An 18,441-nucleotide genomic window follows, 5' to 3' on the forward strand; every position below is an offset into this window, starting at 1 on the left:
AAATAAATATTGAGTTTTGTTTGGCTGTTAACCATCGATGTGTTAAAGAAAAAAATTGATTAAAATGGAAAATCTGCCAAAAAAGTGAAATTTAAAAATTTGTTCTCCATTTTCCTTTAATTCTTGTGGAACGCCTAAAGGGTTAACAAAGTTTGTAAAATCGGTTTTGAATACCTTGAGGGGTGTAGTTTCTACAATGGGGTCATTTATGGGGGTATCCACTATGTAGGCCCCACAAAGTGACTTCAGACCTGAACTGGTCCTTATAAAGTGGGTTTTGGCAATTTTCTTAAAAATTTGAAGAATTGCTTCTAAACTTCTAAGCCTTCTAACGTCCTAAAAAAATAAAATGACATTTCCAAAATGATGCCAACATAAAGTAGACATATGGGGAATGTTAAATAATAAATATTTTATGAGGTATCACTTTCTGTTTTAAAAGCAGAGAAATTGAAATTTAGAAAATTGCGAATTTTTCAAATTTTTGGGTATTTTTGTGATTTTTTCATAAATAAAGGTGAAATATTTTGACTCAAATTTATGACAATCATGAAGTACAATGTGTCACGAGAAAACAATCTCTGAATGACTTGGATAAATAAAGGTGTTCCAAAGTTATTACCACATAAAGTGAGATATGTCAGTTTTGCAAAATTTGGCCTGGTCAGGAAGGGGGCAAAGGGCCCAGATGGGAAGTGGTTAAGAGGCTCCTCTGTCCTCCACTCGTTACCTGTATTAATGGCACCTGTTTGAACTTGTTATCAGTATAAAAAGACACCTGTCCACAACCTCAAACAGTCACAATCCAAACTCCGCTATGACCAAGACCAAAGAGCTGTCGAAGGACACCAGAAAATTGTAGACCTGCACCAGGCTGCGAAGACTGAATCTGCAATAGGCAAGCAGCTTGGTGTGAAGAAATCAACTGTGGGAGCAATTATTAGAAAATGGAAGACCTACAAGACCACTGATAATCTCCCTCGATCTGGGGCTCCACGCAAGATCTCACCCCGTGGGGTCAAAATGATCACAAGAATGGTGAGCAAAAATCCCATAACCACACGGGGGGCCCTAGTGAATGACCTGCAGAGAGCTGGGACCAAAGTAACAAAGGCTACTGTCATGGTTTGACTCTCTCTGTGACAATGGCCACACCCATCTGCCTCCCAGCCAAGCTCTTGAACTAATCCCTGCTTACCTCATTTGCATATCCAATCAGAGGGGGTTTTACAATTTACCAATTGAAAGAGGTGTTCCAACTGTCAATATTAATATATGTGATGCATTCAATAAAGAATTTTGTCAGTTTGAACTCACATACAGCCTGACTGGTGTTAGTTCTGTGAGAATTAAAACGACACGAGCGGTCGTTTGAGGCCGGATCATCAACGGCGGAACCAGCAGATATTGTGGTCACATCAGGGAGTGCCGTGAGAGCAGAATAGAGAGAGCAGGGGCTCGTTACAGCTACCATCAGTAACACACTACGCCGCCAGGGACTCAAATCTTGCAGTGCCAGACGTGTCCCCCTGCTTAACACACTACATGTCCAGGCCCGTCTGAAGTTTACTAGAGAGCATTTCCATGATCCAGAAGAGGATTGGGAGAATGTCACATGGTCAGATGAAACCAAAGTAGAACTTTTTGGTAAAAACCCAACTAGTCGTGTTTGGAGGAGAAAGAATGCAGAGTTGCATCCAAAGAACACCATACCTACTGTGAAGCATGGGAGTGAAAACATCATGCTTTGGGGCTGTTTTTCTGCAAAGGGACCTGGCCGACTGATCCGCGTAAAGGAAAGAATGAATGGGGCCATGTATCGTGAGATTTTGAGTGAAAACCTCCTTCCATCAGCAAGGGCATTGAAGAAGAAATGTGTCTGGGTCTTTCAGCATGACAATGATCCCAAACACCCCCCCCCCTTCCCTGGGGGGCATGGACTGGCTGACCTGATGGCACTGGGGGGCATGGAGGGGCTGCTATGATGGCACTGGGGGGCATGGAGGGGCTGACCTGATGGCACTGGGGGGCATAAAGGGGCTGACCTGATGGCACTGGGGGGCATAAAGGGGCTGACCTGGGGGAGTGGGGGACATGAAGGGGGTGATCTGATGGCACTGGGGGAGTGGGGACATGGAGCAACAGCAAAAGACCCAGAAGACCAAGGAAAACAACTGTGGTGGATGACCGAAGAATTCTTTCCCTGGTGAAGAAAACCCTTCACAACAGTTGGCTAGAACAAGAACACTCTCCAGGAGGTAGATGTATGTGTGTCAAAGTCAACAATCAAGTAAAGACTTCACCAGAGTGAATACAGAGGGTTCACCACAAGATGTAAACCATTGGTGAGCCTCAAAAACAGGAAGGCCAGATTAGAGTTTGCCAAACGACATGTAAAAAAGCCTTCAACGTTCTGGAACAACATCCTATGGACAGATGAGACCAAGATCAACTTGTACCAGAGTCATGGGAAGAGAAGAGTATGGAGAAGGAAAGGAACTGCTTATGATCCTAAGCATACCACCTCATCAGTGAAGCATGGTGGTGGTAGTGCTATGGCGTGGGCATGTATGGCTGCCAATGGAACTGGTTCTCTTGTATTTATTGATTATGCGACTGCTGACAAAAGCATCAGGATGAATTCTGAAGTGTTTCGGGCAATATTATCTGCTCATATTCAGCCAAATGCTTCAGAACTTATTGGACAGCGGCGCTTCACAGTGCAGATGGACAATGACCCAAAGCATACTGCAAAAGCAACCAAAGAGATTTTCAAATGGAAAGAAGTGAAAAGTTATGCAATGGCCAAGTCAATCACCTGACCTGAATCCGACTGAGCATGCATTTCACTTGCTGAAGACAAAACTAAAGGGAAAATGCGCCAAGAACAAGCAGGAACTGAAGACAGTTGCAGTAAAGGCCTGACAGAGCATCACCAGGGATGAAACCCAGCGTCTGGTAATGTCTATGTGTTCCAGACTTCAGGCTGTAATTGGCCGCAAAGGATTTGCAACCATATATTAAAAAGTGAAAGTTTGATTTATAATTATTATTCTGTCCAATTACTTTTGGTTCCTTAACAAGTGGTAGGCACATATGCAAACTGTTGTAATTCCTGCACCGTTCACCTGATTTGGATGTAAATACCCTCAAAATAAAGCTGACAGTCTGCAGTTAAAGCACATCTTGTTTGTTTCATTTTAAATCCATTGTGGTGGTGTATAGAGCTAAAAATGCTCCGTTCTGTGGCCCTGCAAAAATGATAGATCATATCCTATTCTTGTCCGTTTGGCGGACAAGAATAGGCATTTCTATAATGGGCTGTCTGTTCCTTTCCGCAAATTGCGTTAGGCACACAGGTGGCATCAGTGTTTTGCGGATCTGCAATTTACAGACCGCAAAAAAACAGCATGTTCGTGTGCACAGACCAATTGAAATGAATAGGTCAGGATTCAGTTCGGGTGCTATGCATTCAATTCACGCATTGCACCCGCGCGGAAAAGTTGCTCATGTGAAAAGGGCCTTACACAGTAAAAAAAAAAAAAAAAAAAAAATCTTGTTTTTGTGTTGCCATTTTTTGAGAGCCATATATATATTTTTTTTTTAGTGATTGTCTTATGTAGGGTCTAATTTTTTTCAGGATAAGATTACGGATTGATTGGTACCATTTTGAGGTACATACAACTTTTTAATCACTTGTTATTACACTTTCTGAGGCAAGCTGACCAAAAAATTGCTGTTTTGGGACTTTTCTTTTTTACAGAGTTTACCTGATGGTGTGGATCAAGTGATATTTTTATAGAGTCGGCCTATACGGAAGCGCGATACCTAATATGTCTACAATTTTATATAACTTGATTACTGAAAAGGGGTGTTTTTTTTTAAATCTTTTTGCCCCACTGTGGGACTTCAACTTTTGGGGGTCTGATCCCCTCTGCAATGCATTACAATAGTGTGTATGTACTGCATTGACTGTCAGTTTATTACCATTGTAATACACTGACAGCCTGCCTGCCTGTGAGACCCAGGGTCTGGGTCTCACAGGCTTCCATAGAAGTCAGCCACAATGTTTATGGAAGGCATTGGGCTGCCTTCCCAGCCATAGGGTTCCCGTCACCGCAGCACAGGGACCTGATGGAAAAGGGGAGAGAGCCCTCTCCACTAACCCCGTAAATGCAGCGGTCAACCTTGACTGTGGCATAGCAAGGGTTAAAGTATAGTTAAAGTATACAGCAGGGGATCGGCTGTCAGTGACTGCACCCGCCCCTTCAGTGCACCGTACCTGTATGGCGCTGGGGCTTAAATCATGTCCCAAAGCGCCGTACATGTACAACGGCAGTCGGTAAGGGGTTAATGTTGCATAATTGATCTGGAATAGGTTGAACTTAAAGGGGTTGTCTGCCTTCAGCAAGTGTAATTTATTATGTAGAGAAAGTCAATACAAGCCACTTTCTAATACCATATTTGTCGCCCCATAAGACGCACTTAACAAAAAAAAGTGGGGGAAAAATGCCCCTGAGTCTTATGGGGCGAATGCTGCCATTTTGCATCGCAGACTGCGGTGGTGTATCAGCTGGAGGTGGGAGGGAGGAGGGGCCGGAGGCATGCAAATGCGGCGGGGCCGGTGCGGTCACTGTACTCCAGCCCCGCCGCTCACTAACTTCCTTAATGCCTAAACCTTTTATAATAATAGAAAAAAACGGCTGGCACTCACTATGTGGTTTCACATCAAACAACAATTTAATAACCGCTAATTCAACAATGGAAAAATAGCAGCAATGCATACAATATTACAGTAAAAACATAGATATTAAAAAACCCCTAAAAAATGAATAATATAAAATACAGTGCACTGATGGTAGCAATGTTTGCAAAAAAACGCACTAGAGTATAATTTCCTGAAGATGTATTAAACAACAGTACTCCTTTGCCTGATGGCAGTGTGTAGCTACTGAGGAAGAGGATTGAAGTCCTCGAAACGCGTTTAGCGTTATATCCCTGCCGATATCAAGTTCTTGGATATGATCGATGAAATCTAAACCATCTTGCACAAGTGGAGCGCTCCATTTTTTCATCTGACCTGCACCCTGCATAGGAACATCGGACTGGAGTCCTCAAGTCCCGCGATATCTCTGGCATACCACGTGACCAACACCAGAGTGCGGGGACGCCGAGAGTGAACGGTACAACGAGCGGTGGAACCAGACTGCCGGAGACTCGTCCAATGTGGGTAAGCAATACTTCCTAACAACCCACAACATACCCAACTATTGAAGGCTATAATATTAATTAACAAAGGAACTGCTGAAGACAAACTTATTGAGAGAGACGATATCCCCCAACAGCAGCCAATATAGCCTGTGGATTTGGCTACATTCTCTATTTAAAGAGACAGTATCCCTGATACAATTAATTTGGATACACACTGCCATCAGGCAAAGGAGTACTGTTGTTTAATACATCTTCAGGAGATTATACTCTAGTGCGTTTTTTTGCAAACATTGCTACCATCAGTGCACTGTATTTTATATTATTCATTTTTTAGGGGTTTTTTAATATCTATGTTTTTACTGTAATATTGTATGCATTGCTGCTATTATTCCATTGTTGAATTAGCGGTTATTAAATTGTTGTTTGATGTGAAACCACATAGTGAGTGCCAGCCGTTTTTTTCTATTTTTTACATATCTTCCCTGGACTGATTGAGTGAACAGTCTTCCGGTTAGAGCACCTCTACCTTATTGAGGAGGGTGGTGAGCTATCCACATACTTTTCATTAACTTTTATAATAATAGCTTTAATTGAAGTTCCGATCCCCAGTCCCATCTGTACTACTTACTAAATGTCCTGTAGCAGGCAGAGCATGGCGGGCGGCCGGCCGTAACTCACTGATGTCACGTGCCTGCGCCGCCTACTTTATTCATAAAGTAGGCGGCGAAGGCACGTGACATCAGTGAGTTACAGCCGCCCGCCCTGCTCTGCCTGCTACAGGACATTTAGTAAGTAGTACAGATGGGGCTGGGGATCGGAACTTCAATTAAAGCTATTATAAAAGGTTTAGGCAATAAAGCAGTGAGTGAGCGGCGAGGCCGGAGTACATTGACCGCACCTGCCCCGCCGCATTTGCATGCCACCGGCCCCTCCCTCAAGTTTAGCTCCAGTATATTAGGGCATCTGTGGATGCCACTATTATGGGGTGAAGGATATGTGGATGGCACTGTTATGGGGGGGGGGGAATCTGTGGATGCCACTATTATGGGGTGGGGGATATGTGGATGGCACTGTTATGGGGTGGGGGATCTGTGGGTGACACATATATAGCAGTGCTATCCACAGATCACCCCCCCCCCCATAACAGTGCCATCCACAGATCACCCCCCCCCCCATAACAGTGCCATCCACAGATCACCCCCCCCCCCATAACAGTGCCATCCATAGATCACCCCCCCCCCCCCCATAACAGTGCCATCCACAGATCCCCCATAGTAGTGTCATGCACACCCCATCATTAGTTCAAAACCCACCAAAAGCACACCTTTTGGTTAAAAATATATTTTTTCTTATTTTCCTCCTTAAAAATCTAGGTGCGTCTTATGGGCCGGTGCATCTTATAGGGCAAAAAATATGGGTATATTGCTATTATTCATATTGCCTGCTTTGCTGGCTTGATATATTTTACCATCACCGCATGCTTCTATGGTTATGACCACCCTACAATCCTCCTCTGGTGGTTGTGCTTGCACAATATAGGAAGAAGCGCCGGCCCTTTCTGGTGGCCGGGACCATGGGAGTGCAAATAGGCTAGTGCTTTTTCCTATAGTGTGCAAGCACGGCCACCATTGCTGAATTCCAGGGCGGTCGTAACCATGGACATGAGCAGTGTACAATGTGAAAAAAAATGTATGCAGCCAGCAAAGGAGGCAAAATGGATAATCACAATACATTAGTAAGTGCCTTGTATTAACTTCCTCTAATAATAATAAATGCTATTTGTTGAAATGATTCAACCCCTTTAATGGAACTGTGATTTTCTCTATAATTTGTTCCAGCGTCTGGAAATTGTTGTCTACTGATGTCAAGGAGACACAATTGCCCTTGATCCCATGAAACATTCTGGCCCCTATGTTCTACTATACTACTATTTGGAAGGAAAACTAAGCAGATGGATGGAAGCTTTGGAATAGATCTGCTACATGAATGGTTGTTCATGGTTATATCTGTGAATCTAATCCCAATCTATATTATTTGTATAGCTGTACAGGGAGCAATACAACACTATAAATGACTGGTCTTGTGTTTTTTTTTAGGTTTTGCTATATGGGCAATAATCATACTGTGAAACAGAACACAACAAAAAACATACTTATTATCCATAAACATATAAATAAATTGACACAATAAGCATCAGCCGCTATCTTACCTTCATGCCAAAAGTGAAGATGGTGATCACAGCTTTGAAGATCAAAGCTAAGGAGAGCTGCCACAATGCGGTGTAGACTCCGCTACGGGCTGATCGGTCTGGCAGGTTGCCCACGTTGGTGCTGTTAAAATCATTATTGTAGTCACAAAGTTTGGATGAATCTAGCAAGCCACAGTCATTGAAAAGCTCAGATATCAGTTCACTTGAACTTGTTCGAGTGTAGTCATTAGGAAACGATATAACTGCAGTGATTGCTGTGACCACTAGGACTTCAGCCACAGGATAGCGACCCAGCTTAGTAGTCTTTCTTTTACGGCACCAAGCAATATTCCCTCGAATGAAGAGAGCACCCCATAAGCCTCCAAATATTCCCAGAAGAATGAATGGGATGAGCTCTAGTAGATGCCAGGGAGCATGAAACTCAACATAAAAGAGCACTAAGCGGCTATTGCCAAAAGGGTTAATGGAGCGTAATGTAAAAGCTGCTACTAATGCAGCAAAAAAGGACCTCCACAGAGTCTTCAGTGGGAAGTAATAACTCACCTGCAAGAAACAAAGACAGCACAGAGGTCACCCTGGAGCACATTGAAACCATATCAGGACATTCACCCTGCAGCTACAGATAGTAGAGACAGACACATACATGTATGATACTGAAAAAGCCTATGGCAACAGTTACTAGTTATTTTCAGGTATAAGTAACAGTTGCATAGGGTCTCAGGCTATATTCAGATATGGCAGATTTGTTACACCCAAAATGGGGTGGAATTCCTCCACGGTTTTGTTCCCAAGGCATTCTGTTTGAGGCAAAACTAATCTGTGCCCTTCATTCAGCACGATTACAACGATAACACATATGTATAGGTTTTTATGTCTAAATAGTGTGAAAATAAATTAAAAATAGTGAAAATAACTAGTGTGAACATATTTTAAATAAAACTTTGGGGAAAAAAAATTGTTTTGTTTTTACACCATATTCTGACCCCCATAACTTTTTTTTTGTTATATTTACAGAGCTGTGTGGGGGCTAATTTTTGTGTGAAAATCAGTATTTTTTTTTATACCATTTTGAAGAGTGTGCGACTTTTTGATCACATTTTATTAATTTTTTTTGGGTAAGCGAAGCGATGAAAAAAAAATTGGCAAATTGGCCATTTTACCCTTTTTTCTGTTTCCCTTTTTTACACCATTCGCCGTATTGGAAAAATATTTTATATTTTAATAGTACGGGCGTTTTCAGTCACGATGTATTTAAACATTTTTTAACCAATTTTAAATATTTTTAATTTTTTATTTTTTTTTTAAAGATTTTGAAGTTTGTATTTTAGCCTACAAAATCCTTTTTTTTTTAACTTTATTATATGTAGGGATGAGCGTATCAATTTCAGATGAAACATCCAAGTCGATTTGCAGGAGCTCCGTACAGTATTAGAATGTATTGGCTCCGATGAGCGGAAATTATTGCTTCGCGAAGTCTTGCGAGACTTCGGGTAATAACTTCATAAATTAAATTTGTACTGTAAAAAAAACATTTCCCGAACTCGGGTTCAGTTCCAAGTGGTACCTTGGAACCGAACCAGAGTTTGAAAAATTTTTTTTTTTTTTTTTTTTTTTTTTTTTACAGTAAAAATTTATTTATGAAGTTATTATGCGAAGTCGGCTCATCGGAGCCAATACATTCTAATACTGTACGGAGCTCCTGCTCCGTACAGTATTGGAACGAACTTTTATGCGAATCGACTTCGGATGTTTCATCCAAAGTCGATTCGCTCATCCCTAATTATTTGTACAGAATTGTTCATTTTTTTTTATGCTGGCCTGCCACCTGATGGCCAAAATAAGAATTGCAGCTTAAATGTCCTAGGTCTCTTCAGAGAGACCCAGCGTGTGAAAATCAATTACTGGCATCCTCATTGGCCGTGAGCGGGCGGCATGTTTGCACTTTGCTCCAGCACCGTACATGTGCGGCGCTGGTAGCGAAGGGGTTAAGATACAGTATGCTTGTTTGGTATACAGGTGAAACTCGAAAAATTTGAATATCGTGCAAAAGTCCATTTATTTCATTAATGCAAACTAAAAGAAATTGTGTAAATGCAGCTTAAAATTTTAATTTTGTGAAAAGGTTAAATATTCTAGGCTCAAAGTATCACAATCTAGTCAGCTAATTAATCCATACCCCCTGAGCAAAGGGTACCTCAAAATTGTGACTTTGGGGTTTCATAAGCTGTAAGCCATAATCATCCAAATTATAACAAATAAAGACTTGAAATATCTCGCTTTGCATGTAATGAGTCTATCTCATATGTTAGTTTCACTTTTTAAGATGCATTACTGAAATAAATGAACTTTGCACGATATTCAAATTTTTCAAGTTTCACCTGTACATCCAACTTTGGCATATACATGGACCTTCCACCAGATATGGTAGAAATCCATGTAGCTCCGTGTATATGCCTTACATAGTCCGAGTATGAAGTTAGACTCCTAATCTGTAATACTGTAAGCTCAATACCAGAAGTAGCAGTACTTTCTGTATTCATGTCTATGGGGTAACTCACAAATACAACTACTGATAAAACGATTACATGCATTACAATTTATATCACGTACAGTTGTAATGGACCAGAGGCTACAAATTTTTGTAGAAGTGCTTAATTTTTTTTGTAACAGGCAAAAAAGGTTATAAAGTAAAAAAAAAAAAAAAAAAAAAAAAAAATCACCAATCTGAACCAATTCTGCTACAGCTCTGCCACCGCAGCCATGAACTTATGTTTCTTTGGGTGTAGTGATGAAGTTCACATTACTGTAGCCAAGCATGTATATGGCTGCAGTCATCTATAAAAGGCCAAGAGGGAAGAATTCGAGTGGTGGGTCGGAGGAATAGTGGGGTCCCAGAGTAGTGAGTTTACCTACTTTTATTTATTATTCTTTTATGTTCCCTCACTTCTACAAAAAATCTAATGAAATTCATACAGATGTGGACAAAATTGTTGATACCCTTCTGTTACAGAAAGGAAAACCCAAAATAGTCACCGAAATAACTTGAAACTGACAAAAGTAATAATAAATAAAATACAAAATACTGAAAATCAGACTTTTTTTCTTTTAATTGTGGTTCAAGAGAATAATAAAAAAAAAAATGAACTAGTGAAACTGGCCTAGACAACAATGATTAACTTAATATTTGTTGCACAACATTTTGAGGCAATCACTGCAATCAAGCAATTTTTGTAAGGGTCCACTCACACGACCGTGTTTTGAGGTCCGCAAATTGCGGCCAGTCCTACGATTGCGGACAAGAATAGGACATGCTCTAACTTTTTTGAGGGGCCACGGAACGGAGCTATGGATGCGGACAGCACACAGAGTGCTGTCTGCATCTTTTGCAGCCCCATCACACAAAATTGCAGAAAGAATGCAGACCCAGTAATACGGTCGTGTGAATGGACCCTAAAGCCTCATTCACATGTTAGTGATTTAAATCGGAGATTTTGAGCCAAAATCAGAAGTGGAGCTACACAGACATAAGGTTTAAGGGAAAGATCCGCACCTGATCTGTGTTTAGAGCCACACCTGGTTTTGGCTCAAAATCACTGATGGAAATTACTGACTAAAGCCTCATTCACATGTCAGTGTCCAAATCCGTGAGCAGGTGGTCAGTGATGCATCCATGAAGGATCCGTGTGTCAGTTTTTTTCTGTCCGTGTTGCATCCGTGTTTCAATGACACTGAACAGCTGAAAAATAATTTTCAAAGCATCTCTTCTTAATGGTCCGTGAAACACGGATGCAACATGGATGGCATCTGTCGTTTTCACGGACCCATAGACTATAATAGACGTGAGGGATCAGGGAACACGGACCAGGTGCTATAAATGAAACCACTAAACTCTCCAGAGCTTGCTCTTCCTGAGGCTTGCTCTACTAAGTGGGCTTCTTATTAAGTGGAGTTAAAGAAAAGGAGCAAGAAACTAAGGTTGGATATAATTTCCTTGTGTGTTGTTGGCTTAAGGCCTCATGCACACGACAGTATTTTTTTCACAGTCTGCAAAACGGGGGTCCGTTGGTCCGTGATTTTTGGAGGATCCACTGACATGAAAAAAAAGTGCAGAGCCAAACGGATCCGTCCTGACTTACAATGCAAGTCTATGTGGACGGATCCGTTTGACGTTGACACAATATGGTGCAATTGCAAACGGATCCGTCCCCCATTGACTTTCAATGTCAAGTCAGGAGTTAATATACCATAGGATCGGAGGTTTCTCCAATCCGATGGTATATTTTAACTTGAAGCGTCCCCATCACCATGGGAACGCCTCTATGTTAGAATATACCATCGGATTTGAGTTAGATCGTGAAACTCATATCCGACAGTATATTCTAACACAGAGGCGTTCCCATAGTGATGGGGACGCTTCAAGTTAGAATATCCTACGAACTGTGTACATGACTGCCCCCTGCTGCCTGGCAGCACCCGATCTTTTACAGGGGGCTGTGATCCGCACAATTAACCCCTCAGGTGCCGCACCTAAAGGGTTGATTGTGCGTATCATAGCCCCCTGTAAGAGATCAGGTGCTGCCAGGCAGGAGGGGGCAGACCCCTCCCTCCCCAATATTATATTCATTGGTGGCCAGTGCGGCCTCACATCTCCCCCCCCCCTTGTTAAAATCACGTTCCGAATCCCCCATCATTGGTGGCTTACCAGTAGGAGGAGCGCCCGGCCGGTCACAGACATCGCAGCTCGCAGGTAAGTATAATGCTTCTAAAAATTGCTAAGTAACCATGGCAACCAGGACTGCAGTAGCGTCCTGGTTGCCATGGTTACCGATTGGAGGCCCAGCGATTAAACTGGGACTCCGATCGGAACTCTCCACTGCCACCAATGACGAGGGAACGTGATTTTAATTAGGGGGAGGGGGGAGATGTGAGGCCGCACTGGCCACCAATGATGGGGGATTCAGAACGTGATTTTAACAAGGGGGGGGGGGGAAGATGTGAGGCCGCACTGGCCACCAATGATGGGGGATTCGGAACGTGATTTTTTAACTGGGGGGGGGGGGGGGGGGGAGAGAGGGGAGGCCGCACTGGCCACCAATGAATATAATATTGGGGAGGGAGGGGGTCTGCCCCCTCCTGCCTGGCAGCACCTGATCTCTTACAGGGAGCTATGATACACACAATTAACCCTTTAGGGAAAACTCATATCTGAAAAAGCTTTTATGCAGACGGATCTGTGATCCGTCTGTGTGAAAGTTTCCAACGGCCACGGATCACGGACGCGGATGCCAATCTTGTGTGCATCCGTGTTTTTTCACTGACCTATTGACTTGAATGGTTCCGTGAACCGTTGTCCGTCAAAAAAATAGGACAGGTCATATTTTTTTGACGGACAGGAAACACGGATCACGGCCGCGGATGAACAACGGTGCATTTTCCGAGTTTTCAACGGACCCATTGAAAGTCAATGGGTCCGCAGAAAATCACGGAAAACTGAACAACAGCCACGGATGCACACAACGGTCGTGTGCATGAGGCCTAATTCTAGGTAGTCCTTCAACTACAGCAGACAGGGTCTAATTCTAAATCATATTTACTGTTTTACTTTTTCGTTCGAGGGTGTATATCGTAGGGACGGGCTGCACCTCAATGGGGAAGGGGCAGCTGTGTTGGGGAGAAAGAGGGCTAGAAGTTTGGAGGAGTGTTTAAACTAGGGACTGGGGGGGGGAGAGGGAAATTACATTATAGGAGGGGAAGATAAAGCAGATAGAGACCGGGGGCTAGGTAGTGGGACTGGGGGAGGAATGGAAGGAGGGACTAGAACAGTTCAGAAGGCAAGGTGTAGGGTAAAAAAATACACATGAACCTCTCAAATGTATGTATACTAATGCCAGAAGCCTGACTAAAAGTGGGGAGCTGGAATTAGTGATGTGTGAGCAGAACTATGACATAGTGGGAATAACTGAGACATGGCTGGATGATAGCTATGACTGGGCAGTTAATGTACAAGGTAACAGTCTGTTTAGAAAGGATCGTCAAAACCGGAGAGGGGGAGGGGTTTGCCTTTATGTAAAGTCTTGTCTAAAGCCCACAGTCCGAGAAGATATAAGTGAGGGACATGAACATGTGGAGTCACTGTGGGTAGAGATACATGGAGCTAAAAACAACTATAAATTACTAATAGGAGTTTACTATAAACCACCTAATATACCAGAGTCCACAGAAAATCTACTACTAAACGAGATAGACAAGGCGCCAAATCATAATGAGGTGGTTATTATGGGGGACTTCAACTACCCAGATATAGACTGGGAAATTGAAACTTGTATATCTCATAGGTTCTTGGCAATAACTAAAGACAATTACCTCTCCCAACTGGTTCAGGACCCGACTAGAGGGACGGCCATAATGGACTTAGTATTAACCAATAGGCCTGACAGAACAACAGACGTGCAGCTTGGGGGACACCTGGGAAATAGTTACCATAAAGTAATAACCTTCTAATTATCATTGAAAAGAGCGTTTCTACAGGGAGGAACAAAAATACCAAACTTCAAAAAAGCTAAAAATTTTGCCAACTAAGAGAGGCCATAGGCCTAACTAACTGGGACAAAGTCCTCAAAAATAAAAATACAGCCACAAAATCCTAATCCTAAAATCTCATTGTGAGAGGTACATACCGTATGGGAATAAAAGGTTAAGGAGCAAAAAGAAACCAATGTGGATAAATAGAACTGTAAAGAAAGCAATAAATGACAAAAAGAAAGCATATAAATCACTAAAACAGGAGGGTAGCACAGAAGCACTGAAAAACTATAAGAAATAAAATATAAAAAAACTAATAAAAGTGGCCAAATGAGACAGAGAGATTAATTGCCAAAGATTGTAAAACTAACCCTAAAATGTTCTTCAATTATATAAATGTTAAAAAGTATAAATCTGAAGGTGTCGGCCCTTAAAAGAGTAATGAGGGGGGAGTCGCAGAGAGCGACGAGGAGAAAGCAAAGCTGTTAAATATTTTTTTCTCAAATGTATTCACTGAGGAAAATAAACTATTAGATGACATGCAGAATGTAAAAATAAATTCCCCATTAAAAGTGTCCTGTCTGACCCAGGAAGAAGTACATCAGCGACTTAAAAAGATTAAAATAGACAAATTACCAGGACCGGATGGCATACACCCCCGTATCCTAAGGGAATTAAGTAATGTCATAGCCAGACCCTTATTTCTGATATTTGCGGACTCTATGCTGACAGGGAATGTCCCACAGGATTGGCGCATGGCAAATGTGGTGCCAATATTCAAAAAGGGTCCTGAGCTGATCATCCACCCTGCAGGTATGGAAGACGACAAGCTTTCTGAGGAGATCACTGTCCTTCCTGCTCCAGGTAGGTCCAAGAAAGTAGTTTCCAAAAAGAAGAATAAGGAGTGTGCCTTATGCAGAGTGGGGTTATCTTCTGATTGGTAAGATAGACGTCTGACATAGCTGTTGGTTGTAGTTTAGACGGTGCGTCATTTTATTCTTTACATTATGGCTCTGCAACTTTATGTAAATTCATGTTTCTCAGGGATAAGAAGATGTGCCAGCCCTGTATAGATAGGACGGTGGCTGAGGAGTCTCCCTCTTTTTACAAGTGCCTACAAGCATTAGTACGCTCAGAAGTTAACGCATCCCAGGCTGCCTAAAAACAGCAAAAGCCTAAGCGTAGAAAGTACTCCAGGGAACCCCCTTCGTCAGACGAGGGGAAGGCCCCTTCTTCGGTATTTGGTGGGCCCTCTGATGTTTCATCGCAGAAGAAATGGGGGGGGGGGGAGACCCTGTTTATCTGTAGAAGACACTGAAAAGCTCCTTAAAGCCACCCGCTCGACCATGGGCATACAGGAAACTCGGGAACCCCGCTCAATTCAAGATATTATGTTTGGGGGGTTGGAGTCCAGACAACATGGTACCTTTCCAGTACATAAAAATGTGTCAGCTTCAATAAAAGGAGAGTGGAAAAACCCAATAAGAGGGTATTTATATTAAAGAATCTTAAACGTAAATATCCTTTTAAAGAGGAAGATTCTGCCTCTTGGGATAAGGCACCTAGAATCGATGTGGCTATATCCAAGGTCTCTAGGAAGACGGCCCTACCATTTGAGGACACAGGAATATTGAAGGACGCCCCGGATGCCTTTCTTAAAGGTGCTTGGGAGGCATCGACCTCCTCTTTTAGGCCCAGCATAGCCTCCACTTGCACGGCCCGGTCTCTTATTGTATGGTTAGGCGAGCTAGAGTCCCAGTTAAAAAATAGGTGCCCCCGGGAAGATATCTTGGCCTCCCTCCCTACGATCAAGAAGGCAGCTGACTTTCTGGCAGATGCCTCGGCTGACTGTTCGGTTGGCAGCGAGATCAGCAGCTTTATCCAACTCAGCGCGAAGAACACTTTGGCTAAAAAATTGGAGTGGGAATATTGCTTCCAAATCAAAACTCTGTGGAGTCCCATGTGAGGGGGAATACCTTTTTGGTCCAAGCTTAGACGATCTTCTGGACAAGGCGGCAGACAAAAAGAAAAAAAGTTTCCTGGTTTGCAGGGATCTTTTTCTTATAAAAATAGATTCAGTCGCCCTTTCGTCCCTTTAGAGGTAACCAGGAACAGGATAAGAAGGCCAGGGAAGACCGATTCAGAGGTCAGAGAAAAATCTGAAATTTTTTCTTTAACCAGTCCTCCTCGGATAAGAGAAAGCCAGACCAGCAATGACGCCAGAACTCCGGTAGGGGGCAGACTGAAGGACTTCTTAGCAGAGTGGAGAAAAATTTCCCTAAGTCCTTGGATTTTAGATACCATCGGCGAGGGGTTAAAATTAGAATTCCTACAGTCCCCTCCTGCTAGATTCTTACCAACCATCGATCCATCTTCAGCCCTAGGAAAATCAGTCATAGAGGGAGAGGTGTTAAAATTAATAGAAAAATCGGTTTTAACCCCGGTGATAAAAGAAGAGGGCAAAGGGTTCTACCGGCCACTTTTTTTGGTCAGAAAACCGGACGGTTCTTTCTGAACCATTATAAATTAAAAAAAGTTAAACCGTTTTCTTCAACCCAAAAGATTCAAGATGGAAACTTTACGTTCTCGACCTAAAAGACGCGTACTACCACGTCCCCATTGCGATAGAGCACCAGAGGTTCCTAAGCAGGGCCGGTGCTACCATAAGGCAGACCCAGCGGCTGCCTTAGGGCGCATCCTGGGGGAGGGCGGAAAAATGTGACATGGAGGGGAGAAATGTGACATGGAGGGTTGATGTGACATAGGGGGGTGATTTGACATGGAGGGGGAGAAATGTGACATGGCAGCATAATGGCTGACATGGGGGGCTGATGGATGGGGGCTGATTTCTGACATGGGGGTCTCATCTGAGTTCTGATTAACATTGGGGGTCTGATTGGGGCTGTGAGCTGAGGTCTGATTGCTGGTCTGACCTGAGGTGTAATGGAAAAAAAAAATTCTTATTATGCTCCTCTAAAACCTAGGTGTGTCTTAGAGGGTGAAAAATACAGTCCTCAAACCAGCGATTGTCTAAAGCAGAGAGAAGATACCAGGACCACACAGAGGAGCAGCCAGCTGCTGCAGACGGGACCAAAAAGGAGATTTTTGTGAAACTCACCTGTAAGATCTTTTTCTCGTCTTTTCCATTGGAGGACACAGACCATGGTATAGCTTGAGGTATTAGTAGGAGGGACACTATGCAAATGAAAGAGCTCCTCCTCCTCGGGCTATACCCCCCCGACTCCACCAGGAGGAACTCAGGCGTTGCACAAGCAGTAGGAGAAGGAGCAAGAAAAAATGATGGAAACCATCGGACCAAGCCATAAGGTCCAACCATAAGCAAAAACTGAATTGAAGACCCCTCCTGCAACAGACAGAATGGGTGGGAGCTGTGTCCCCCAATGGAAAAGACGAGAAAAAGATTTTACAGGTGAGTTTCACAAAAATCTCCTTTTCTCGTGCTTTTTTCCATTGGGGGACACAGACCATGGGACGTCCTAAAGCAGTCCATGGGGTGGGAAAAAATCTCAGCACTGCCAGGAGGAACGTCCAAGCGGTCAAACAGGAACCACAGCCTGTAAAACCCTGCGGTCAAAGACAGCATCAGGGATGCAACTGATAAAACTTCGTAAAGGAAAGTAAGGACGACCAGGTGGCCGCCTTACTCAGCTTAGACGCAGAGGCACAATTGCGCCTTGCCCAGGAAGCCTTCACCACCCTAGTGGCGTGAGCGGCATTTCGTGCCGGGGGAACCCTAACACGAGCGTGACAACAGCAGAGCGGATCCATCGCGCCACAGTGACCTTGGAGGCCGCCAGACCAGACAAGGAGGAATCAGAACTGCGGATGTAAGTGGTAGCCGTGAGATACACTTCCAAGGCCCGGACGACAGCCAGGGAGTGTAGAGAGCGTTCCCTGGAGTTTGCCGGAGAAGGGTAAAAGGAGGGCAGGACAAGATCCTTGCTAAAGGTGGAAAGAAGAGACCACCTCGGGCAAAAAGGAGGGAACCGGACGGAACACAACCGCATCCTGGAGAAAAACTAGAAAGGGGCTCCTGGCGGGAAAGAGCGGCCAGCTCCGACACCCGTCTGATGGGAGATGTGGCCACAAGGAAGACCACTCTCCAGGTGAGAAAGGTCAGGGAGACCTCTCTCAGAGGTTCGAAGGGGGCCGTCTGCAGAGCGCGCAGGACCAAATTGAGATCTTCAAGGAGGCAAAAGGGGAACATACGGAAACCGAATGTGCCACCCTCTGAAGAAAAAACCTTCACAGGACCCATAAGAGCAAGGGACAATCCCATCTCAAGTCCGGACTGAAGAAAAGACAGCACCATCGGGATGGAATAGCGAAGGGGAGGGAACCCCGAGTTCTCACAAAAAGTCATGAAGGCCTACTAGGTACGATAGTAATCCAGAAGGAAGCCGGCTTCCTTTGATCATGATTCTAACCACCGAATCCGATAATCCCCTCTTCTTCAGGATGGCGGTTTCAACAGCCAT

General features: G+C 43.6%; 1 protein-coding gene across 4 annotated transcripts in view; it reads right to left on the reverse strand.

Annotated features, from left to right (window-relative positions):
• LOC120977987 (H(+)/Cl(-) exchange transporter 5) overlaps positions 1-18,441 on the reverse strand; it is a 216,644-nt gene that overhangs the window by 32,318 nt on the left and 165,885 nt on the right. For all 4 annotated transcript variants that reach the window (XM_040406194.1, XM_040406193.1, XM_040406195.1 and 1 more), the window contains exon 9: positions 7,421-7,963. In XM_040406194.1, coding sequence (XP_040262128.1) covers positions 7,421-7,963 — 543 coding nt within the window. The remainder of the gene's footprint in view (positions 1-7,420; positions 7,964-18,441) is intronic.

The sequence above is a fragment of the Bufo bufo genome, chromosome 8 (assembly GCF_905171765.1).
Source record: "Bufo bufo chromosome 8, aBufBuf1.1, whole genome shotgun sequence".
NCBI lineage: Eukaryota > Metazoa > Chordata > Amphibia > Anura > Bufonidae > Bufo > Bufo bufo.